This window comes from Melospiza melodia, chromosome 1, assembly GCF_035770615.1.
Source record: "Melospiza melodia melodia isolate bMelMel2 chromosome 1, bMelMel2.pri, whole genome shotgun sequence".
NCBI classification, from domain to species: Eukaryota; Metazoa; Chordata; class Aves; order Passeriformes; family Passerellidae; genus Melospiza; species Melospiza melodia.
The window spans coordinates 104570361-104596098 of record NC_086194.1 but is presented as its reverse complement, the minus strand read 5'-3'; the positions used below and the strand labels follow the sequence as shown (position 1 = coordinate 104596098).

General features: G+C 39.9%; 1 protein-coding gene across 4 annotated transcripts in view; it reads left to right on the top strand.

Moving 5' to 3' along the window:
* GRB10 (growth factor receptor bound protein 10) overlaps window positions 1-25738 on the top strand; it is a 144949-nt gene that overhangs the window by 70000 nt on the left and 49211 nt on the right. For all 4 annotated transcript variants that reach the window (XR_010028696.1, XM_063163320.1, XM_063163329.1 and 1 more), the window contains 2 exons: window positions 18690-18906; window positions 21674-21815. Coding sequence is in view for 3 of the 4 variants with exons in the window: in XM_063163320.1 (XP_063019390.1) it covers window positions 18690-18906; window positions 21674-21815 (359 nt within the window). In the remaining variant the exon portion in view is untranslated. The remainder of the gene's footprint in view (window positions 1-18689; window positions 18907-21673; window positions 21816-25738) is intronic.

Here is a 25738-nt window from a genome sequence, read left to right as displayed (position 1 = left end):
CAGTTAAATGTGATAGATTTCACTATTTTAAAAATAATTTTAAATAGTAATTTATACTGTCCAACAGGCATTGGGCACCTCTGGTCTCTGATAGTCCTCTGCCTACTGGGCAGCATTTTTTCTTCCATTTGAGTTAGTGGTCCAAAATTGAGCTTAGTGATCTGAAATATCCTCTTCTAATTTAATCAATGAAAGGTAACTGTAAAATCATAGGATGAGCTCTTATGTTCTCTGGCATAACTGTATTGCCTTTATGTTTTCTTTTGTAATCTGACTAAAATTCTACTGTCAACATGTTAGAGCAAAAGGATGGAAATTAGTAGTATAAACACAGACTCTTTTGATAGCTTCTGGATGACATTTTTTAACATGGCTGAGTTGAATTCTTGCCTGTGTTACTACACCCTCTTGCTTCACATTCTTGGATTTTGCATATTCCCCGTTAGGGAGAATGTTTTAAGTGTATTTAGCTTGATGTAAGAAGCTTTTGAACCTTTTAGTGAAGGTGTTATAGCCAAATGTCAAAACATGGCTGTGGGCACTTAAAATAGTCCAGTACTAATGAGCTAAGAAAGTTGATTTATTATGTAGCCTGGCTTTTTATCGTGCTATAACAATGACAGTTGTTCAGTAAAAACAGTATCTCTGCAACATCAGAATATTAACTTTGAATTCTGACACCTTATCCAAAATCAAATTCTAAGTTCAAAAGGTAGTTTGATATATGGAAGGGGAAGAATATATTTAGAGATGGAAACAGTCCATATTCACTGCAGCTATACTGTTATATATTTTTAAAATAATCTTTTTAGAAGTATCTCTAATTTTTGAGATAAAAGTACAATGTCACTATGCAAGGTCAGCTTTAATGGAAAGAGAACTGACTTTCAGTATCTGATTACATGGAAAGCTCTAGGGCTTTAATCTGGTTTCATGACTCTGTGTTCAAATCTGAAATAAATCTATTCTGCTTATTCAGACTTTTAAGAGTATCATCTGTCAGGAACCAATTGCCATTTATCTGCAGCACATGGAATTTTTGAAATCACTGTGACTCTTGAAGGGAGGCTATTTTATTTTATGAATCCCTCTGCTTTGGTAAAAGCAGACAGATTTCTCGAGAGAACAGTGTTAACTGTGCCTCTGTGCTTTCTGAAGATGATGGGGGAGAATGGGCCCCATTTTCTATGAAACTGATTTCTAAGAGTGTGGTAGCAGTGGTGTGGTCAAGTAGGAGCAGACAGTGTCAGAAACTACGTGCTGAATTGGTATTGGTTAGACTTCATCTTTGCAAGATACTTTTTAACAGCCTTACTTCACATGAACACGTAACAATTTTGGAACCAGATATTTTTTCCTTTTTTTTCAAAAGGAAATCCATTTAACCAGATAAAGTTCTGATTTGCCCCTATCCCCGTTAAAAACACTGAACTGATTTTTGTTCTGTCTCTGACCACCCATGCACCTTTGATTTTCCTTGTGATGCAGGTGATTTTTAATAGCTGACACAGTGCAGCCCTTTTGTCTGCAAACAATTCTGAGATGGATATCTGAGTTTTGGATTTTTGATTTCCCCTGACCTTCAAAGTTATATTTTCAATCTCTGTCAAAGTAGTGAGAGGGTGGAGAACAGGCAGTACAGCTCTTAGTTTCCTTCCATTGTTTGTCCTAATAAGTGTCCTAACCTTTGGTTTCTGTCTCTTCTTTCCTGTGCCTCAGGTGAAGAAAAGTGTAAGTTAATTTACTTTTTTATGAGCTTCATCTTTAAAGCAGAGCTTTTATCATCTTGGAAATTAATACAGAAATTCACTTTGCTTCTCTTTAAAAAACATAAAAAAATATTAAATAAAAAAACAACCAAGCAATGTCTATCTCTGTAACATTTCTAGGGGTGAGAAATAGAGCGAGCGTGAGGTAAGACTTGTTTGCAATAGTGGAATGGGGCGTATTTCTGATATTGCAGTTCTCCTGCAAGCTTCTGGTGCTCCTAAAGGCTTCTGGTGCTTTAGGATTCCTTCAGTCAACTACTTTGTGCTCCTCCTTTTCACTTGTTAGTTGGTCTTAATTAGAGGAAGAATTACAAATGCTAAACAAAAGTTGTCCTGGTGCTTAAAGATTAAATGGATTTAAAAATTGGCTGACGGTATTATAGCAAATTTAGTTTAAGCAGTCTGAACAAGTATAGAATTTGCGTTTTTAGTATCCTGTTCTGCACATTAAAACAATTTTCTGGATCTTAAGTAATAAAAAAATGGGATTGTCACATAAAGCGATAACACATTGTACAGCTGAGAGGAAAATGCCCCGTTCAAGTTATCGCTTAAAAATGATCTTCCTTAGAAATGTCTTTCATAATCTGTATATAAAATAAAGGTTGGTTCTGCCAGATGACTGGGAAGTCGAGGACTTCAGATTTTAAGGTTTTTCTAGCATAGGAACATATCTCTTCTAGTTGAGACAAACTAATGACACTGGAATGCACTCATGGTCTATATCAGCAAGTATACCTTAACTCAGTTATGTCAAAAAGAACATATACTGTGGTGCATCAAAAAAAAAAAAAAAAAGTAACTAAAAATACTTGGCTAATAAATTTCTGTGGTTTTGGGTGAATGTGAAAAGTAGGCTTTCTTAGTGGCAGAGTTATGTTTATTTAAGTATCAACATGATTTTCTGTGTTTAAAAAATTATTTAAGATTCATGAATGAAGTCAGACTTCAGATACCAAGAAGACTGTAAAATGGTACAGGCTTTGATTACAGGAACTTCCTGGTTCTTTCTGTAAGCTCTGCATCTCTGCAGAGTGTCCTGCCTTTGTTTAAAGCCAGTCCTTGCTGGAAGAATGTGATTGACCATGGGCTGGCTGGCAGCTTTATAGGTAGCAGGGTCCTTGTTGGGGGCATGGTTATTTCTCACTGCTTTTGGAAGTTACATGGAGTAAGAAATGTCCACAGCCTGTGCTGTGGGGTTGCCTGGACTCTTAGGCACAGGTGGGAACGAGGGGTTGCAAACTGTAGCAGGTGATGATGGCAGCAGCAGACCTGGCTCCTGTGTGGTGGTAGCTAACCATCAGAGACTCAGGCATCCATAAGCTGCTCAGAATAACTGGGCTGCAGAAATCATGGCAGGATGATGACAAGTGTGTGCTGCTTTACATGAGCATGCAGAAGCAGCCATGGGCTCTCCACCCCACAGCCCACAACCCCTTCTGTGTAGAAGTTGGGAAATACTCATTGGGGTTGGCCACTGTGCCTGTGTGAAGCGGGACGAAGAGTCAGAAGCACTCATTCAGTGAATCGGCTTCTGCATGGAATTGAAAAAATAACTGTAGATGTCTGCCTACATTTTCCCCATCAGTCAAATGAGGATATTGCTATTGCAGAACTTCTATTGCAAAACACCTGCTTAGTAGTGGTTGAGATTTGCTTAGTAGTGTGCATGGTCTTTTTGAAGATGAAGTCTCACTTCAGTGTTGTTCATGGTGTTGAGAGCCAGTTCTGCAGAGATGAAGTCAAGACTGAAATGAGAACATATCTGAGATTGTGTCCTAATGTGTTGGGTAAACCATAGGGTATTACTTTGATATGATGGGTAGCCTTTCTGTAAATTGACTTATTTGTGTGCAGCCTGTGACATGGAAGTGATGAGAGATGATGCAGCTTCTAAGTACCATAAATGTGCTTCGATTGATGGTGCATAATTCTTGACTCACAGGAGGGAGGAGGTCAGTGAATTAAGCTGAAGGGTACTTGAAGCTTTGTGCATGTGGGGATTGAAATTAAAGTTGGGAGCAGTGACTAGACTTGCCAGATGACTTAAAAAAAAAGGAAAAAAAAAAGAAAAAAAGGCATTAAATGTGGGATAAAGAGATAAGTTAAAAACACTTGAGACATAAGTGAAAAGCCGTGGAGTTTCTTTAAGATAGTTTTAGTATGTAGCTGAAATGAAAGTATTGAAAGAGATCTAATTTGTTTTCATTTTTCTAGGAGCCAAGATGTCTACTAATACAGTATTTATGTTTGTGGTATTATCTTTCTATCATTGTGTATCTCTATAAACTTTCTGTTTAAGAAAACGACTAAACAAAGCAAAACAAAAAATCATCTCAACCTTTCCTCCCTATGGCAATAGTGCAGAGATTTTTGGGCCAGGATACATGTCTCCTGCTGTGTTATGCTGGTGAAATGCAAAACAGAGAGATCCCTTTCTGAAGAGCAAGTTTAGAGATGAATCTGTCAGACTGTTGGCTCCAAGGCAAACTGAGACGATCAGAGAAATTTGCTGAAGGCATGGCTGGGGTGAATGCCTCCTTTCTTACAGCAAGGGTGTTTGAGCAAGAAGGCTTGGTGATCTCCGTGCTGATGACTTTGCCCTGAAAAGAGATGTTCTCATACCATTTGCATTCCCCAGGGTCTGGTGTCTCCCAGGGGTTTGGTGGTACAGCTGCGCTGGCACTCTTCCTAATGTACTTGTAATAGCAAAAAACCACTTTCTCTGAAGGAAGTTTATTCTGGTTTGACAAGTGAAATGAAATGCAGCAATAAAAGCATTCTTAGACACTTATACTGGGCTAGAAATTCAGATATTTTAACAGGAAAATAGTAGAAATGTGGAGTCATTTCTATTGAACTGGTTATTCACAACCTTTCCTTGTATTTGAGGCAAATGTGCAGACCTATACAAATGTATTTTATTGGAAGCATGTGGAAGACAGTCTTTGAGTGCATCCTCAGATTCAAGGGGCCAACAGACAGACTCACTAATGAGGGCAGAATTGGGAGATGTTGTTGACAGAGTGGACACTAGAGAGGTTAATACGGTAGAAAAGAACATAAGTAGCTCTCAATGAAATGGTACCCTACTGTGGTGAAAGAGGAAGACAGAAAGAATCTAAAATCCATTTGAGTCAAGTATAAAAGTAGGTGTTGCTCTTCAGCAAGATAACTCTCAAAATCAGTTCATTGCAATTTGAAAGGAAGCCCATATGGAGTGTCTCCTTTGGAGAACTGTTGGAGATGGAGGAAACTTTGAAGTGGTTTCTAGTGCTTTACATGGTGCAGAAGCTCTTGGTGCAGGTCTTTGCTGTTCTGAGACCATATCTTGGTGTTTTATTCATTTTATGGTTAAAGTGTGTTTAGGTGCTTAAACACATCAGAAAAGAGAAATAACCTTCATTTATTTTTCACTACTCAGGATTAAAAATACTTTTAGGTAACTGTACATTCTGATGCTGCAGCTGCCTTGGCTTGTGCTTTAGGTTGTAAATTTGTCAAATAAGGAAGCAAAGTCTGTGCTTGTTTGTTGGTTTGCTTTTGTAGTCAGATGGTCTTCAAGTCCATCTAAGAAAAGATTGAAGAACATCAGTGAAAATATGTTTTTGAATTTGAAAATGCTTTTGAATTTTTTAAAGGGGAGTAAAATAGCAAAAGATAATATTGTAGTCTTGCATTATTTATTATGCCTGTAGCTTTGAAAAAAATCTTGTGATGTTAAGGCTGTCCCAAAATGAACTAGAGCAGTACATTTCTGTAACTCTGATTTCTTACGTTTTCTATAAAGCAGATATAGCAAGCTTGAAACTTGTTTTAAGCTCACGTAATAAGAGGAGGGGATAAAACCCCTCAAATTTCATAGCTTAATCAAATAAGCAAATCCTGTAGAAAAAAAACAACTTTGTTGTAATTTGATGTCAGTTCTGCACTAAAATCTTTTAACACAGTGCACCATTGTAACAATAAGCTTCAGTCATCACTGTCTTTCAGTTTACCTGCCTGTGATAAGCAGCACAGTATTTATTTCTGCCTTTATGTAAACATTATGCTGCAAGTGGTTCATGACAGCACTTCAGCAAGCTGTGTCATGTGAGGATACTTGAGAAATGCATCAAAGGAGCTGACATTCTTGCATTGAGGTTGAAGAAGGTTGCAGCACTTCTCTTAAAGCCAAGAAGCTTCAAGGGGAAGATCAATCTGAATTATTACGTTTTCTAAGTCTCTTTGTTCCTATTAAAAAGGACAAGATTCTGTCAAGCTAGTTGCATTTTCAGCTAAAAGAAGCCAGAGTTAAATGGGGCAAACCAGCTAAACAAAAAAAAAAAAAAAAACCCTTTCAAACTATAGCATGAGATGTAGCTAAATCTGGAGTTCTTAACAGCAAGCAGCTGCTTAAGTAATTAAAGTATATAAGGTGCTACTGACCAAAGCAATTAGTATGTAATTTCATTAATGGCGTTAGGATTGCAGTAACAATATTTAAGTCTTTCTGTCCAAATCAAGATTGCAGGCAATTTGTGCCATGTCCAAGATGAGGCTGGGAGCAGTGTGATGTTAGGGTGTGCTACAGCACCACTGTCTGAGCGCATCTGTAACTGCGCAGGAGTGGCTGTGCCTTGGTAACCCTTCTGATTAACATACCTTGCTCAAGAGCTTGCATGTGCATGCACTTCTACATTTTTATAAGCTAGGATGGCAATAAGTTTATATTTCAAACAAGGCTTCGTGGGGGCTGCTAATTTTTTTGTTTATCTTTGCAATTAATTTGTGAGCTTGCTGGTGTTCAAGGGCAAAAGGGAGTTACTGTTTTTGTGTATGTTTTTGTGGTTTGTCCTTAAGTGGTTGAAAAATCTTGGAGAGCTCAGACATAGTAGAGTGTTCCAAGTCCCTCTGAAATCTGAAGTACTGCAGATGACAGGTTTTTAAGTTGCAAGGTCGGCAACTCAAAGACAGTTGGGTGATGAGCCCAGTCACTACAGCTTCTAGGCTCCAGAATAACCATGAATATTCTTCAGAAAGATGACAATGAGTTTTAGAGCCTAAGCAGAAAAAATGCACATCAGGGGGAGGATGTGGAATACACTGAAGTCGAAATACAGGTCACCTCTAAGGCTAGGGTGGCATCACTGATGAGTCACTCGGTTGGAGAACTGAGGCTGGGAAGGCTTGCTGCTGGGACACCCATGGGTATTATTCCTATTGTGGCTAACCTGGAGGTGCTGACTTTGTTAAAAAGCCACTGAGAGAAGGCCTTCAGAGCCTTCAGGCTTTACAGCAGCACTTCTGGCCTACCTTGAGCTCTGTCCTGTTGACGCATTGCCTCTTTCTAGGTCTGAGCCTTTCTAGGTCTGTAAATACGTGGGCGTGCTTTTGGCGGAGCAAACCAGTCTTCTCTGCTTTTCTGTGCTGTATTTCAGATGCGAAGCAGAGCGAGGTGAGCAGGTTGTCTCACCTCTTGAGAACACTGACCCTGTGTCCACAGGTTTTTGGGGCGTCTCTCCTAAGAGGGGTGGTGGGGTGAGTTAAAGCTGTGCAGTGCAGGACATTGGCTCCCTGCGAGCTCGTTTGAGCGTGCCGGTGAGTGACATCCTTGTCACGTGGGGTAAGAGAAGTGGAGACAACCTCATAAGAAGTGATGGTCTGTTAACAGAGTACCCTTCAGGGAAAATGTCTTGTGTTCTGTTTCCAGCCTTGTTCTGTGGACGTGCGAGGAAGCGAGTCTAGGCAGGGGATTGGCCTCCATGAACGCTGACTAGATGGAGAAGAGCAGCAGGCTGATATCCCAAAATCACAGGGTATGCCCTGCGTACCTGACCTGGGAACGCGCACAGCTTGTGAAATCAGGCACAAAGATCTCAGAAGGAAAACGGGCATAATGGAGAAGTTTGTTTTGACTCATGCAGAGCTGTGATGAGTCTTCTGCATAGCACACCTGCAGATTTCCCATCTGGGTGAGCCTGATCTTGACTGATTTTCACCAGTGCAGCTTACTGTGGGATATAAATCACGAACAACTAGGCTTTGTCTAGCTGAAAAGAAAAGAAACTCGATTTGGTGAGTTCAGAAGAAACATTAGCACATGGTTTTCTTAGGCCTAAATAAAGTCAGGCTGATGTTACTGATTTTCAATGAAGTTTTGAATGGTAAATGTAGATTACTTGTTCTTTTGTATTGTTGCTGGTCTCGGGTTAGTTGTTGGTGACATAATCCTTGATTGGGGTTGGGGGTGTTTTTGGTTGCTATCTTATGTTAAAAAAACCAAAACAGGTTGACTAATGGCAGTTCGTGGAACCAGTGTAGTCACAGCAGAGAGAGGCATCACAGAGCTTTTAGCTTTTATAAATGCCTGTTTTCCTGCTGAGCGGAGTGGGGTGCAGACACCTTCAGCGGTGGCTCCACACCGCCATTTGGGATGAGACTGCAGCAATATGCTTTGCCATCTGGGGATCCGTGCGTGCGGTAGGACTGGAGCGTTCCCTTCTCACGCACTGGAGGTTCACGCTTCCTTACAGCAGTAATTCCTCTCAAATCATCCACCCTTTGCTGACAAGGCCAAGGGAGGAGATCTCCTTATTCTGCACCCCAAAGGACTGTGATTTTACAGAAGCAACTGCTGGGCTTGCCTGAAAGAAGAGCCTAAAATAGACAGCTGATTTGGGGACAGCATATCTGTGCACAGATGAAATTAAATGCGTGCTCCAAAACTCTGCTGCTTTAGTAGGGCAAAAAAATGAAGGAAAAGCTTATATCAAGGTGCTGCCTATGCCATAAGAGGACATCTGGATGGCAGCTGCCTTTGTCTCTGAAGTGAAGGTAGCTAGGCTTGCTCATCATTATTTGTTGGGTACTGGGTTTAAAAGTCAAGTCAGAGGCAATTTCTAATGTTCTTGTAGAAACAATTAAGTTTCTACAAGTCCACAACAGCCTCTTCAAGGAGGCTTTTTTAATGTCTTTTAGTGTTGCAATTCCAAACAACTCTCCCCTAGTTTAGTCTCTTGTAGATATTATATCAAAATAACAATTGCAGTTAATACTGAACTATTAAAGCAACTGATAAAAAGAAACCAAAATTACCCTGACGTTTAAGCATTTTACTTTTTCACATGACTTTGGTTCTGTTAAGTTTGACAAGAGGTGCCTTAAATATGAAATATTCCAAGTTGTCTGCTTTGTATGTCCATCAGTTATAGCTAGGTAACTATTATATGCTGAAAACGCAATATTTAATTAACTTGAAAGAATAGCTGATTCATTAATTGCTGTGTGCAACTTTAGGAACTTCTGTTACATCCTCAAACATGCTTTGTAAGCCAGCAACAAACCTGTTTGGGGCAAAATTCAAAACTCACGGTTTAACCTTGGGAGTAAAGGTTAGCTCAGGTATCAGGTGCTCTGGGACATGCTAATAATAATAATAATAATAATAATAATAATAATAATGCTTCAGCACTAGCTCTGCAGACCCATCACTTCCTGAAGAGAAATGCTAATGGACTTTCTGGGCTAATCCAACCACTTTTGACTTGAAAGCTTTGTTGAAGTTGTTGTGGAGGGGGTTTGAAATGAAACCCACTGTGCAGGAAGGCTGGAGTTTGCTGGCTGCCGGGCAGGGGCCTCCCCAGGCAGTCGGGCGATGCTCTCTCGGAGCAGCCGCTGGTGCTGGAGCGGGCAGGGCGTTGCGGGCTGTGGCTGCAGCTCCGGCAGGCAGCACCTTAGCAGGTTGTGCGCGATGTTTCCCGGAGCAGGGATAAAGCCTGGGCTGTCTTGGCAGGATGGGAGGGGACTAATCCGTGCAGTGGTATTTATATTGATTCGTAAGGATTGTTCAGCTGGGATTACTCAGCTGGGTATTATGGTGTTTAATCAGGGAGGGAGAGCGCAGGTTCCCGAAAGGAAAGCAATAGATGCTTTGACTGTCTTTAACTTTGCCTTTAATAGCTTTTGATTTGCAAGACACGTGTGGCTCTTCTCATCTGTGTGAATTTTAAACTTCCTCTTGAACTGTCACGTGTGTAGTAGTGTTATTTGTCTATATTTGATTAGCATTCTCACTTTTTTCTTCTTTTTCTTGGACACGAACAATAAGTATAAAATATCCAAGTAAAACTTTAGAGAAGCACTATGACTAGAAATCTGTATATGGAAAATGGTAGAATAAATTGGGAAAATAATTTTTTTCATGTAAATGTAAGAAAAATATTTCGTTATTAGGTATTTTAAAGCTTTTAATTCTGTTTCTGATGTAGGACTGGGTAATCTCAATAAAGATGCAACTAAACCTGATCTTTTTTGTGTCAAATTGCAGCTCTCACTGATACAAGATATCTTTTTAAAGCCATTCTCTCATGAATGTGACTGTCTGATATAATATGCAGTCAAGCATTTACCCTGTGGTCATCTGACAGTATTTCAATTCCCTTCTTCATTGCCACCCAGTGTTGTGCTTCTTCAGCTCTTGTAAGTTCCTTAATGGCTCAGTAGGTTAACATGGGTTTGCCCGTTGTCTGAAAAGTTCCAGTGGATTTTCTGTTTGTTTTGTATGGGCTGCACAGGCCAGGAGCCCTTCTGCTGCTCAGGTGTTCCACACATACTTTCTTTTGAAGGGTAAGTGGCAGTCTTTGTGTGATCATCATTTTGGGATATATTGGCAGGGCTTGCTTTCTCAGTTTTGCTGTTGAGGTAATGCATCAGGAGTGTGGCATCCAGTTAACCTCACCAGGAAGGTAAGACTTGAATGGAGAATCCCTGGGGTCACTTGATCTGTCTGTGTCTCATGTTCACTCTTTATTTTCTTTTTTGTCCTGAGTTAAGAGTGGGCCACAACAAGGCTGTAGGTTCATGACTGCCTCTCACAAAGCTGTGACTTAAGCTTCAGCTTTCCTTCTGTTCCTGTCTCCTTTTGGGCCAGGAAAATCCATCTGTGCACTCTGTCATGTATTGCATCCTTCACCAAGGTAACCACTCTGTCCTTGAGGTTTTTTTTGAGGATTAGTCTACTCTGACCCTAGGTTTGGCAATTGAAAGAATATCCCCTTCTGCCTTCTGTGGTGCTGCTTCTAGCTGGGTAACTGAGGCTGGTTTGGATTTTCCTTGTCTTGATAAACCCAAACAAAAAAAAAAGCTGTATTTTTAAAGGTCTTTATCAGTCTTTTTCTTAAATCAAACAGCAGGTGACACGAGAAAAAGGTACAGGAAAACCACTGAGCCTCATGTTCATGGAAAAAACCCGCAGATGTTACCAGTTACTTGAAAATCACTCTTTTCACTGGATTTTGTAATCTGCTCAAGAATTATCGTTTCCCAGAGGTCTGCTTAATCTGGTGTTCTGCTTAAGTGATGTGCTTACTCAATAGTTACTATGCAGCAGTGGTTGTGCAGGCCCTGGCCTGCAAAGAGGGTTTGGAAGGGCTGATTGCTGTTATCAGCGATAGCTGGACCAGGGTGTGCTCCCCCAGGAGGAGGTGGGCAGTCCCAGTGTGCAGTGACACAGGATCAGCTGGTGTCCTGTTAGGCTTTGGGTTCAAACTTTGCCCTGATGCTTTTTTTTTAGCAAGGAAGGTATGCTTTCTTCTGGTGTGTTTTTTTGTTGTTTTTTTTTTTTTTTTTTTTTTTTTCCCAAGGCTGCAAATTTCCTTTGAGAAAATGGGTGTCAGTAATTCTGTTTTCTAAATGGTCTGTGTCAATCTGGAAAAGGGACTGGCCATGACTTACATGTTTTAATCTTATCTCTTATAGTTAGAACATGTGCAATCAGAATTCTAGGTGGTTTAGATGATCTCCTTGGATTTCAAGCCCCTCTCTCCTGCTGATGCCATTAGTGCTTCAACACTTGTGTGTGCAGTAGAGTCCAGCAAGAGTTCAGCAGTGGTGTGGTGATACCCACCCACAGCAATTGTCTGTCAAGGGAACCAATATCCAACATCCATCCATCCACTCTGCAAAAGGACCAACCTGACTCTGCAGTCCTTGGGTTAGAAACAACATCATGTACAGTGGGAAGTGCTTCTGAATGCTATCTGTGAATAATTGCAGCACCATCCAAGGGCAATACCAGCAAAATCTCCATCAGAGACATGATTTGCTGTAGTTTATCCCCGTAGTTAGCAAATAAAACCTCCTTGTCCATCCTCCCTTCCCCAAAATACCTAGCTTTCATCATCTTCACTTTTTGGGATGCCAAGCTTTAGGTGTGAACTGGACAAAAACTGAATTTTTCATTTTTTAGCTTTCCATCTTCTGTCAGAATTCCTAAAACTCATTTTACCCACTAATCCAAGTGCCTAACTTCATTCCTTCCTGCTGCAGGGCACCTATAGCCAGTTGTTCCTGTTACTCATTGAAGCTTCAGTTTTTTATGAGCACCTTTCATATGTAGCTTATTCCTATAGTTGTTACCTAGCAACATTAATTTTGTTCCATTTAATTTGTCTTCTATTTCAAGAAATCTATCAGGTGTGTTTTGAGAACATATCTGGAGTCCAACCATGAACCTTTAGAAAAGAGGTGTGAAATAATAAAGAGAGTTCTCTGCAGCACCTGTAATTAAAGTGTGTATACTTGGTGTTAGCCATCACAGCCATACTGGCAGAAATGGGAATAGATGTGTGTGGTGTTTAAAATTCACCTGGAGAATACTGGAGCAGTTACAAGTTCACTGTTGATTTCTCTGTGTGGCTCTCTGGTTTCAGTGTGGTCAAAGAGCACAGATGCCTGTCTCAATTTCATGCTCTTTTACCAACCAGCATCTCTATTTCTTGCCCTTCTCTCCATGGCATGGTCCATTTAGCATTTTGCAAGCTGCACATGTACAGATTTGAGATTTTGTAGGCCAGCAACCGTAGTTACAGTACAAAATAAAGGATTTCACTTAAGCTGAAGAATGTTAAAATGCAATAAAGGAAAGGAGTGCAGAGGCTCATAAGGAGACTTACAAGGCATATAAAGGTTTGGGGTTCAGGCTTGTAATTTTTAATTCAGGCTGTGGCTACTCTGGGGTGAGTGATGCCTCTAGGACACAAAATTGTGTCTTCTTTCACTTTAAATGAACAAAAAAACCCTGTGAGCTTCTAATGTTCAATTGAGGCAGTCTTGATATTTTTGTAATTCTGTCTGACAGCCTTCTCTGATCTGGAGAACACTGTGAAAGCATAGGGTTTGCAAATGTTTTTTTATATTGTCTTTTTGTTTCTTGTGCTAAACTTCCCATCCATATGGAGCTTTCAAGAAATCAGGAGGGGAGAGATTGCATAGAATTGGAGCCTGATACTGGGAACAGAGGGTGTCATTCAGCTGTAGCATCACTGTAGAGGGCACTGTGGGATTTTTAAAAATTTGTAAGAGATCTGCTTATTATCATCCACCTTCTGTTGCATGCATCTCTCAGAGGTGTAGAAGCTGCCAAGTACTAAATACATGCATCCGTAGGGGGCTGTGGATACCAATTGTTTGAAAATTACAGATCAACTGGTGCCTGTGGCATTAGTGGAACCTGAAACCAGAGTATGGAGGGATATGAGACATCTGTGTAAACATAGTGAGTGTAGTAACATGGTCAGAGGGAGAAAGTAATAGAGGAGTAGGAGTGTTACCTAGAATGGACTTCTCTTTGCATCATAACAACTGTGTGTTGTCAGTAATAGTACACTTTCAAAAAATTGTAGTGATGGAGATTTCTGAAAAGTCTTTCTGAAATGGCATTTGGACACAGTGCTGGAGGGACATGCTGCAGTGCTCTTGTGCAAGGGGTGCCCTTAATATGAAGGGCAGTCTGAGAAAAGAGTTTGTATACACATCTCACTGTGGTAATCCTTACCTGCATTTTTGATCCTAAAACATGAGATTTACACAGTGCCAAAACCCTTGCAAAAGTTAATTGCATCACCAGTATAAATCAGAAGAACTTACATGTGGTTTTAGAGGATTTGAAACAGGATCTTGAGATAGATACCACAAGTACTTTTTATGTCTCTTTTTTTTTCCCTTTTCAAGCTCTGATATGATTCTTCTGTTCATTTTACTATAAATGTATTTTCCCTGTATCACCTGTGATTTACATAGTGTGTCGCTGCATCATCAATGCAGGATGGTAGGCTGTAGGCAACTGTGTGTTCCTTTTCTTTCACTGTTTCCATCTGTCTCCTTGAGGATTAATTCATATGTGCTGGAGGGGCTGCTCACAACTTGGATGTCATGCTCTACTCAGCTAACTTCAGTGAAATCCTACATTAGGTATATCATAGCTTTTTTTGTTTTGTCAAGATGGCTCCTGAATGTGCTGCTCTGAAACTCATTTTGCTGATGCTAGGTTATCAGATAGGAACAGGTGATCAATCAACAGCTGCCTATGTGTATCAAACACTCGTTTATAGATGTACTGTTAGGTTTCCTGTAGTATCAGACTTAATTCCATGGTGACAGAAAGTGCTATAGTATTTTTATAAATCTTCTCCTGAATTCCTAGTAGCTCTTGCATCATTTATCTCTGGGAACTGATACAAGAGATAATGCTGGATGATTAAATTTAAAAAATGAGCAAACAAGAAGGAAATTATTTATTTTTTTAGATAAAATGTTTTTACAAACCTCTTAAACCACAATTAATTTAGGTCCTGTGATGTTTTTCAAAGTGTTCCCTATGAATTGTGGACCATATGTGACAGGGAAGGATGTTTGCTGTACATTCATTTAGAGACATTAAATGCATCCTGGTCTGTAGTCCAACATTTTTATCTCTTTTTCAGTAAATAGAATTTCTGTGATGCAGTGAGCCCCCTGACAGCCGTGAAAATACCTGCTTTCTTCAAGAAGCTGGCACAGCTGAAGATGAGCAGGATCATTTCAGCTTTGTGTCGCTTCAGAATAAGTGGGATCCTGCTTAGTCTTGTTAGCTGAGCTTAACATGTCAAGGCCAACAACTACCAAAATAAGTAAATAAATGAGGATCTAGGGGATAGAGAAGGACTAGAAGCAGAAAGGCAAGTGGGACATGGTTAAGTACAGATTAAAGTTTGCTCAGGCTTAATTTAGGGGTTATCATCCCTCCTGTATTATGCTTGAAAACATTAAAAATGTATTCAAGATGCTTTTTTTTTTTTAAATGGAGCATGACAGCTTACCTACCTAGCTAGCTTAACTAGCTTAGTAGAGCTTTTGTAACAAAGTTTTCCTCTTTCCTTGAATGGAACTTTTAAATCTTTTCTTGTAATTGAAATAATGATTTACTTTACCAAAAATATTACTTGCAACATCCAGTGGAGCTGGTTTCTGAACAAAGTCAAAGTTTAACAAATTTTGGGCAAAGAAACAAAAGGAAGTTCAGACAGCTGCTGCCAGTGTGTGCACTTTGGTTCTAGTTTGGGAAAGAACATTGTTCACAGAAGAGTCTACAAAGCTGCCAGTACCCTGTCCACCACCAGAAGTGTGTCAGACCTAGGTTTTGCAAGTGTTCTCATTTAAAAATGACAGTCAAAAGCAAAGGGCTGTTTGCATGTTTGTGCAAGGAGGTGGTAAGTGCTTCTGTGCTTCTCACCTGAAATGGAAGAATAGACTTTGAATATCCACTTTCCCACTCCTTGATTTTATGTCAGAGTTCAATACAGACTAGGAAAAATATCATTTTTGTATCCCTGGAAGTGCATATATGCAAGATATTTGGGGAGCTGGAAGCTCCTCAGCAACCTGTAACTCTGCCTGCTGGATTTTTCCAGGTCAGTCACAAAATCTGTGTGTGCATGCTTGGAGGACCAGCATGGTGCTGTGCTAGATCAAAGTCCAATAATTTGCAAATTTTGCTGTTAACTAGCAAGCCTTCTCAAAGTCAGTTTTGCCACTTTTTTTTCTGCATAGGGTTGTCTTGATGAAGGCGGGATCTCACTGGTTGGTAGAGAGATACTTTGAAGGATTGTGCTGTATATGAAATACCCTTCTGAACTGTATGCCTGCATATGGTTGAAACAGTTGGAAATCCTGTGGAGGGCTTATTTGATTTTTGTTAAGTTAAACTCTGTGGAGAGCCATCACAGTAACATCCTGGATTACTTGGCAGGCTGAGACATCTGCTGGCACTTCTGAGGTGTAGGCTGCAGCAGTGAGGTTTCCTATTGCATCATGCTGAAATCTCCAAAACATAATGGTATTTAGTAGTAAATGCCGTTGTATAGAGATGAAACTGTATGATATTCAAGATTGCAGACTTTGTCTTCAACAAGCTTAAGGATCTTAAGGATCTTTTGCTCCTGCAAAAGTTCTATAGCAAGACTGAGGGCTATTATGAACAGTGCTGCACCCACAGAGAAAAGGAGCTGACAGAGAAGTGAAACCAGATTCTGGAATTCAGTGCAGCGTTTTATTAGGAGAACTCTATATGCGCCTTGTCAGTGTCTGTCCTGTTAGAAATTGAATTTAGGTGTGTAATTGATATTCTTAAATGCCTGCTAATGGTAATTCAATGCTTTAAACTATGTACTTGCTTTACTTAGTGTTTTGCATGAAGTACCTCATTTTATGCATATTAGGCTACATAGGACACCTTTGCAACTGTTTTCTTATTCAGGGATAGCTTGAGATGACTCTTAATCATTCCTCCCATGTTACAATCACCTGAAAACTTAATGATCTTGCACGCTAATAGCTTTGTCTAAATTGTTAATAAATTAGCACCCTCAGGGCCCAAGCCATATGGACTTCCACTGAATGAATATATGCCTCAACTTTCTTCCCTTTCTGCTTTTCACCATGCTAAACAATTGCTGTTAGTTGCTGTCATTTACTCCCTGACTCTGTGGTCAGGGTCTGTCTTTTATGTCTCCTGCATCCAAGCCCTAAGCTTTTACTTGACAGCCATCTGACACCCTGCAGCTCGGTACTTTAGATGAATGATAAAATTTAAAAACCTTGTAATTCGGCCTCTCCCTCTTTATACTCCTACTTCTGTGGTTCCCTTGTGATTGCTCAAGAAGTGTTTTTGATATGTCCTCTACAAATAGGATAAGAATCTGGAGGATGGAATGAAATTTAAGTTGCAGCTCTGTCTCAAGATCACTAAAAATAGCAGGAAAATTATTGTAGACTTTGTCCAAGAAAAGCAAAGCTTAGGTTGTTGAAAATGCATCAGCTAGCTGACATACAGAGAAGATGGTGTAACCTAGTGAAGGTGAGTCTTTGTAGTAGTGTAGTGGCTGTTAAATACAAAAATTGAGGGAAATTACCATAAAGAATTAAAAGGAAGAAATCTGTTTGTGGGGTGGTGTGGTGGTTTTTCTCTTTCAGTGGTTTGGTTTTCTTTTTGACATGTGTAAACCTTGAAATCCTCTTGAGTGCATTCTGAGTGGCTGTTACTTTATAGTAAAGAGCCTATTGACTTGCAGTGAGAAACTTGGTGTTTCAGGTCACTAAATAGAGCTCAGGTGCAGGGGCATGACCAGAAACCTGTTTAATTCTGAGCAGGTCTTTTGTTCACCCAACACTGAGAATGGAGGTCATCAGCATCCCAATACAATTGCCATGTAAATGCCATGTTCAGATCTCATTATGGTTATCAGGGCATGTTGTTGGTGGACAGAAATTGAGTGATGCCTGTTTTACATTATATCCTCAAGAAATGGGATATTTGTACAAAATCATTTATGGCACCTAAAAGAAAATAGTGCAGCTGGTTGCAAGTTGCTTCTGATGGTTCATTTACCTATAAAACGTGGCAAAAGAATGGATATTTGAAAACACAGTGTGTTTAAGGGGCAAAGCAGTGTGTGTTTGCCCGCTCCATCGCTTGTCTCTACTTTCCATCCCTGTCATGAAGTTTTGTGAGACAGAAAGTTTGCTGGCAGCAATGGTATGTTTTGCCAGGCCAGTTGATACAGCTGGAAAATAAGGGCACATTTTTGGCTGCACAAAGCTCTGTTGGGTCAGGAGTAGCTGTTCAGGCAGTGGCTGTGCTGTAACCAGAAGCAGATATCGATGTGTGTGTTCGTCAGCCTGCTGAACTCCTGATAGGGAGTGATGTAACTTGTGGCTAGGGAGTAATTACAGTGCTCTGCAAGAGGAGTTCAGAGAGTGGTTAGTGCAAAGGGCTTGCAGAGTTCTCTTGTCTTGCAGAGTAATTATGATCGTTAAGGAGGAATGATTCAGCACAAGTTACTTATTTACAGTGAGGTAAGGTGGTGAATATGGAAAGGTTGGTGCCCTTTTTAGGGACTGATGTTCCTCCAGCCAGCCACACCACATCCTTGGTTGATTTACTTTGTACTCTTTAAGGTAGAAGTCTATCTATCACACTGCAAGAGCAGGGATACAGATAGATTTTTCTGTATGAAAATTGCTGGACTGCCCTTCAAAATACCATGTCAAAAAAATATGGTAGGATTTTTAACGAGATGTAATAATCACTTGTATAGTGATGTCTTTCAGGACTGCAGCACTGTCTTAATTTTTTTTCCTTCTAAATTATTCAGTCTTTCAAAGTATTTGGACAAGTGTTGGACAATTTAACTTGATACTTTGCCAAGCCAAACTGAGGTATTTGTAAGTGATATGCTTTGGAAATATATGGCAGTTTATCAGTAAGTGAAGTGGTGCTTCACATTAGCATTGTCGTTATTAAAAATCCCACTAAATTCTTGCGTGATACACACACACACACATACATATATAGAGAGAGAGAGAGAGTAAATACTGTAATATTTATTCTGTGTCCATAGCTTTTCTCCATGGAAGACAAAACAAATCTCCATTGCTGGCTCTTACTTCTTGTGGTTTTATACTCTAAGAGAAATACATTATATCTGCAATAATAATTTGCACTGTGAAAATGTAGGTAAAAAATTACGTTACAATTTTACTGAAACTTGGTCTTTGCTCTTGCCACATTTTCTTTGCCTGGCACTTCCAGATGTGTTACACCGCCTTTGTTTTGTCTTTCAGATGACGATGTGGACCTGGAAGCTTTGGTGAACGACATGAACTCCTCGTTTGAAAGCTTGTACTCCGCGTGCAGCATGCAGTCGGAGACGGCTCCGCTGCTGCAGAACGGGCAGCTGAGCCGCAGCCAGCTGCCGTCCCCGGCGCCCGGCGCCCTGCAGCCCGCGTCCCCCAGGCAGCGGGTGCAGCGCTCCCAGCCCGTGCGCATCATGGCCGTCAGGTAGGGATGAGGCACTCGCCTCCTGTTCCCTAAGGGGCCGCGAACTGGCTTCAAAAGAGCTGTATTTTAAAAGAGGAGGTCCGCTTTGGTAAGGAATTTAGCGTTAGACTGGACTTCCGCATAGAAAAGTGTAGGACATAATATTTCCACATATTATCACCCTTCTTTTAGTCGAGGTTTGATGTTTCCGCAGCTGATTTGTAGAAGTATGTCATTGGTACCAGTTGGCAGAAGCTATATCCATATTTGGATTTTTTTCCAAGCTGTTAAAGCCAGTGCTCTCAAGTCTGGTGTCCACTGACAGCCTATAGGTTTTATTAAACATAAGAGATCATGTAGACAGATGAGGGTATGCTTAACTACTTTTGATACACAGCAAGTTCCTCTCTCTTTGTGGAGGTTTCCCCAATGGTTTAAGACCAACAAACAAACAAAAAAAAGAATTTCTTAGTTAGGTATCTGTTCTTCCCAGAGCACTTTCAGCTCACTCACTTCAGTCCACTGTGTAAGTCATTACCAAAAAAAAGTATTAAAGTTGTGTCCCCCTGTTGTAAAGCTGAGGACTGGAATTCAGGCTTCAAGAGGAAAACTCTTGATGGTGATGGGAGAGAGTATATAGATGATGTACAGGTTCTTAAAATCTTTTTAGGCAGCAGGAGGAAGGGAACTTCTGTCAGCATGAGTAGGTAAACTAATTTCTTTCCTGCTAGTTAGCAGTTTGTTGTTTGAAAGAAGTGAAAAGTAATAGTATAATAAAAGAAAAATACCATGTGTAGAAGGGGTGGCTTCTAACTCTTAACAGTGATGTATTGCTTATAGGAATGGTATATGTAAGACAGGCAACTTTTCTATTTGAATGGATATGCAGTGCAGCTAGGTCAGCTAATGATGCCATCAGTTCTACAGGTATTTTCACAGTTAACCTTGAATGGGGCTGTACTGGAAAATGTACTCTCTGGAGTCCTATAGCTCTTGTTAATTTGTAAATATCTCAGTCAAATCACTTAAATTATTTTTGGTGTTTAAAAACTTAGCAACTCTTTTTATAGAACACTCTGCCTTTTTGAAATCTATACTTCCATGCACACTAGAACATCCTGTGTTTATCATCATCAAAGAAGGTGATGGTGCAGCTTCTATTCAGGGTTATCTGGATCCATCTTGTTTGCCACCAGAACAGAGTGATTTGACTGTGGTCTCCCAGGAGCACAGGTTTATGTGTGTATCAGTTATGAAGTAAATGCTCCACTGGCAGCAGTAGAGCCAGAGCACAGCACAGCACAGAGAACTCCCAGCTTCAGGAAACCACACCTTTCTAATTGTATTGGTTCCACTTCTTACAGTGGAGGTCAGTCAAAAACTTGCAGTACAGCGCCCTGTTGCACAGATATGACATGTGAACTGGTCTGAAGAAATCTTACACTGTCCTTTTACCCTGTGCTGTAGAGAACTGCGCACATGGGGAGCACAAAAAAAAAAAAATACATGAAGCAGGTCAAGTAGTTGTTGGCATAGTTCATAGTTATGGTTAGAACTCCTGTTAATTGCAACCCCCCAGATCTGTAAGACTCATTCATGGAATACCAAGGCAACTAAATTGCAGGACAAAGTTACCTGTGGAGTAGGTTTCACAACAGTTATATTTTGCCATCCCCCAGGTATAGGGAAATACAAATGAGAGTACCCAGAGTGGGACATGCTGCCGTGGGCAAACTCAGCAGTTGTCTCCCAGGCAGCTCTGTTGAGAAGGCTTTGCTTGCTGAAGGCATGCAGAAAAATGAGAGCAAACTGAGTTTTTAATGATTTGCCTTTCAAATCCAGTAGTTAGTTGATTTGGAAACTTTCATGATTGCCACTAGATGGTGCCTTCTGCTTAGGCATTGAAGGGCAGCGTGCTGCAGTCAGCTAATGCATCTTCAGTGGTGATGCCCTGGCAGCAGGGAAACCAAAAGCCATTTGTGTATTCACGAATACGTCTTACAGCTTTTCTGGTTTAGTTTTTCTTTTAGTTTTTAGGCTTTTTAGTTTTTCCTTTTAGGTTTTAGTTTTTCTTTTGTTGGTGTGGGCACTGCAGCTCTACAATAAACTGGAACCTGAAACTCTGTTACATGCAGACTCATGAGGCGTACTTTGGTGGATGCAAACTTGTCTGAGCAGTAACTGTTGGACAGGCATAAGGTGGGAGGGTACAATTCCAGCTAATTGCTTATTGCCAAAGCCATGTCTTTGCCTTTTCATTTCTCAGGAAATGCCAAGTTGCTTGGAGATAGAATCTGGTATTATAATGAGGTGACGATATTGGTTTAAGTCGCAGCTTAGAGAACTCTACAGTAGGGTACATGTTTGTTTTCAAATCCACTTGGAATTTGGCTCTGAGTGACTGCCATTGTTTTCTCCTCTTTCACATTGCTTTGGAAGAGCTTTACTGACTTTCTGGCACACACAGCTTAAGCTTGTAATCTAGTGCTTACAACAGTGAATACAGATAGATATTTTTGTTTATTTTATTTGCACAGTTACCTCAGTTACTCACCCAAGTAATCAAATTATGAGCAACAAAACAAGCATGGATGCCTGACTGGTCATTTTTTACATGCAATTACCTACTTTGCACTAGGAGTTGCTGTAACTGTATAGTAGTTACCTAGAAAAAGAATGGGTTTGATTCCTTGTTTTTAGGGTCATTATCACAAACCCTGGGGCAGGAGAGCCAGGTCTAGTGGTGCCATTTTGCTCCTCTTAATGTGTAGTGCTTCTGTGTTTACAGGCGTCTTCAAGAAGAGGAACAGCAATTCCGAACATCATCTTTGCCGGCCATCCCAAACCCCTTCCCAGAACTTTGTAGCCCTGCAAGCTCTCCAGTGCTGGCCCCTGGATCTTTACCTCAGAGTCAACCTGCTAGTAAGCATGTGAGTATGGGATGAAACCTTGGGTCATCCACTCGTGTGCAAACCAGCAGTGGACTACTTCATTTTGAAGGCAGAAAGAAAGCTTCCAGATAAGTAAAAACACTTGTGCACTTTGTCTGTGAGTAGGGCAGCACTGGCCGAGAGAGTACCTTCAAAAAGTGCTTCAGACATTTTTTAGAAGGTTTGTAAGAAAGATGTGTAAAAATTAAGTAAGCCTCTTTCAGATAAATGCATGTTGTGAATGGAGCAGTAATGCTTAATATCCTTCAGATTCTGTTATTCAGCCTAAAGATTTACTAATTCTGAAGTCAAGTGAATTATCTTAGAGTTGGATGAGGATCTGTGCCTTTTATACTGCATATTCTAGGTGTCACAAAAACACTGAAAAGCTGAATTCTTTAAAGACATGGTGGAGTTTTATTTGTTTTTCATGAAGCTGCTCAAAAAGCAAAGATGTTCTTAGAGCTTGTGACTAGGCAGAGCTCATTGTAATGGGATTTAAGGGGAAGGTTGTCCTGTGGAAAGCTGGTGGAGCAACTTTCTGGGTTCTTGGCAGTTAAGACAACCCAGACTGAGTTCTCGTGTGGTCCAGAGCAGTAACCTCAGTGACATAGAAGTTTTTCTTCTCCGTCCTACTCCACTCTATAAGAAAAAATTAACTTGTTTTGTATCATTCCTCAAACACACTTGAAGACTAAACCTTTATTTTGTAAACTGTGCAGACCTGCATGGGAATTAAAAATTGGGCTACTCTGACTACTGGCTTACAACAATTCTGTTCTTGAGTACCCAAAAACATGGAGAAATTCTGTGCCACTGCTCAATTAGTTTGTAATTAGCTCCTACATGCCTTCTGAGGGATAAAGGGCTTGGGTACAGCTACAAGCAGAGGACCCAGATGTGTGCCCTTGTGTGTTCTGTGTTGTGTTACAGTGCCATTAACAGCTGCCTCCTTTCCTGAGAGACACCTGAGTGCACCTCCACTGGTTTTACTGTAATTCTTACCCATACAAGACAGACAGGTAACCAAATCATGCCCTGGGAAAAAATTGAGCCATCCCATAGGGAATTTAACACAAGGCCCTGTCAGACAGAGACCCAGGTACTGGCTAAGCTGTTGTGCCAAGGCAGAGTTGATGTGACTCTGGGGAGATAAAACCAGCAGCAATTCTGCCTCCTGGCACTTGCCAGCAGGACAGCAGCAGAGCTGTCTTTCTGAAATAAACTTTAGCTTCTGATGAACCTGTGTTTACCTCTCCAAATATCCTCCTGGTTCAGGGTTTCTTTGCCTTTTAGCTCTATGTTTTACTAAAATTACCCAAGCCACCCTAAACTTGGCTCTGTAAAACCTTAAGGAACCCTAAATGATCTGTGAGTCAGTTTTTGATCAAATTTAGAAACTAGTGGTTTAACAGCAGATAAATATAAAAATAACCAGTCTTTTAATGTATGTGAGAAGATGGCTATAAAGGCAGAATAGAAGATCTGTTCTTTTCACAAGTTTTACCTTAAATTTTTTTAAAGATTATTCTACCTTACTTTAAAATCAAAATTTTTGACGAATGTTTTGAAAGCCTAAAATGAAATAATTTATATTGTATAGATAGGCTTTCTTCTGAATTTTTTAATCAAAGACAATCCATTATAGTGGTAAAACCTTTTAAGGTACAAGCTGAGGAGGTAAAGCGTGTTGAGCAATAATGGTTTCTTTTGTAGATGTAAATACATCATTTAAGCCTTTCAACTCATTGGAAGCAGTTGAGAAACACTGGCTCTGGATGAGGGAAGAATAGCAAAGTGTTCTTTTCCTCTCTATCAAAGTATTTTGCTCTCTTTAATGAAGAGTCAGAGAAACAAAACTGGAAAAAACCCTTCTATTTTTAAAGTATGAATGGTAAAAGAGAGTAGGTTTAGTTTCTTCATGAAGGAAGAAAACTACCTCAATTTTAAACATGGAATATCATTGGATAACAAAATAATCTCTCTGTTCAGCCTCCTCATAGTTTGTTTAACTCCGTTTTAGTTCCCTTCACGGGAGTCTGCTAAACATTATGAGTAAAAAGAAATTAGTAACTTAAGAAATGTTATACATCTTTCCAACTTCAACACCTTAAAAAAATGTGTACTTTGGGAATTTGAGTAAATTATTTTAGGACAGGCTTTGGCTGAGATAGATGTCCATCAATACAATACAAACTACTGATTAATAAAACAAGTGATGAGCTTAGTTAAAGGAATGCAATAGCAAGTTTTAGTACATGGCAGTTAGGGAAAATAAGTTGTGCTTTAAGAAAAATATAAATACAATGTTAAATGCTAACCAAGGTAAAACATCAAGATGCTTAATTCAGGTTCTCTGCTTACAAATTATGAACACAGATTAAAATTGGAGATGAGAATGAGCCATTCTGTTTACATGGGATGCATGAGGTGCTAGTGGATTCCTTTGATGCTTCTTGAGCATTTACAGGTAAATAAGCCAATAGCAGTTCCAGCCAGCAGTGCTGCAGCTCTGATCACACAGGGCATCACACGTGGCACACACATCAGTGGGAAGCTGGAGGGTCTGAGGACTTCCTCACAAAGGAAATGTTAGTATTGTTCCTCCTGGAACAGCTCACTGTTATTTAATAATTGTAAAATACAGCTCTGCAATGATAAAATCTAGTAGGGGTTATGCAAGAGGAATTTAAAGATCCAGTCTTGTTAAACATAGAAGAGTCTCATGTCATATTACCAAGCCTTGGGCATAAAGAAATGCCAGCTCTATTCAAGTTTTAGTAAAAGTTATACTTTTTCACACTATATTGTTCCCTATAGGAAAAGGATGCATGTGTGAATGAAAGAGCGAGTAAAGAAGCTTTCAGGTCATAAAGCTTGAATTACATTTTTGGCTGAAAAAATGGATATTGTGTCTTCTCATATTTTATTCTGTCAATTTTATTCTGTAGCTGGAGCCTGACATACAAGTTTCTTACTGATTCTGAGTCTCTTCCTTATTTTTTTCATGTAGTTGCCACTGCTTTTTTTAACAAGCAGTTCACAGCATTGCTTTATGCACTGCTCTGCATTTGTTTCCTACTCTTGGCTCAGCAAAGAAAGATAAAAACAGTAAAGCAGTCAAAAATAACTGTAATAAGCCTTTCTTACTTTTTTGTGGTAGGTTCTTTTTTCTGTCTTCTCATAGTGACAAAGCATTTTCTTTATGGTACTCAAAAAAGTGCAATAATTTCATTTTTTTGAGAATATTTTTACAAGATCTGTTGGGTAATGGTACTGATTTCACCACAGCAGGAAGCAGTATGCCACCTCTCACTCTGCTGCCAGTCAGGCACTGAATACTGCTTTTAAAGCTGATGGCTGCAGCAGTGTACTGCAGCTGCCCCCAGAAGACAGACAACAGTGGGAAATAACAAGTCTTCAGTAGCAGCACAAAACTAACCACACCTGTAGGCAAATGGAATAGTCATTTAATGGGAGAAGCAATCTGGGAGGTAAAACTGGAGTGTTAGGCTTATTGAAATCATTTCAGATTTGGTTTTTAGAGGGTGCTTTTTTTAATTCTAGATAATCTTCTTTGCTTTAGAAAAAGAACTTAATCTTGTGGATAATTTTTTTCTGAGCACACAGAGGTTGAAAAACTGGCACATAATTTAGAAGTAAAAGACTTAGAAGAGAAATAGCAGTGAACTTTCAGGTTACATTTCAAAGGCTGTCCTGCACTGAACAACATCCACAATGGAAACGTGTGCTAATAGGGTTGTGTGACCTAAAAAACCTGGTGATAGACATTCAGAAATTATTTCCATTAAAGAGATACATGCCTCTTTAGAGTTCAGCAGTATGATCCTTTATTTCATGTCTGCAGGTGGAAAAAGCCCACTTTGAGCTTAGTTTTACAGTGAAAAACGTTAAAAGTTGGG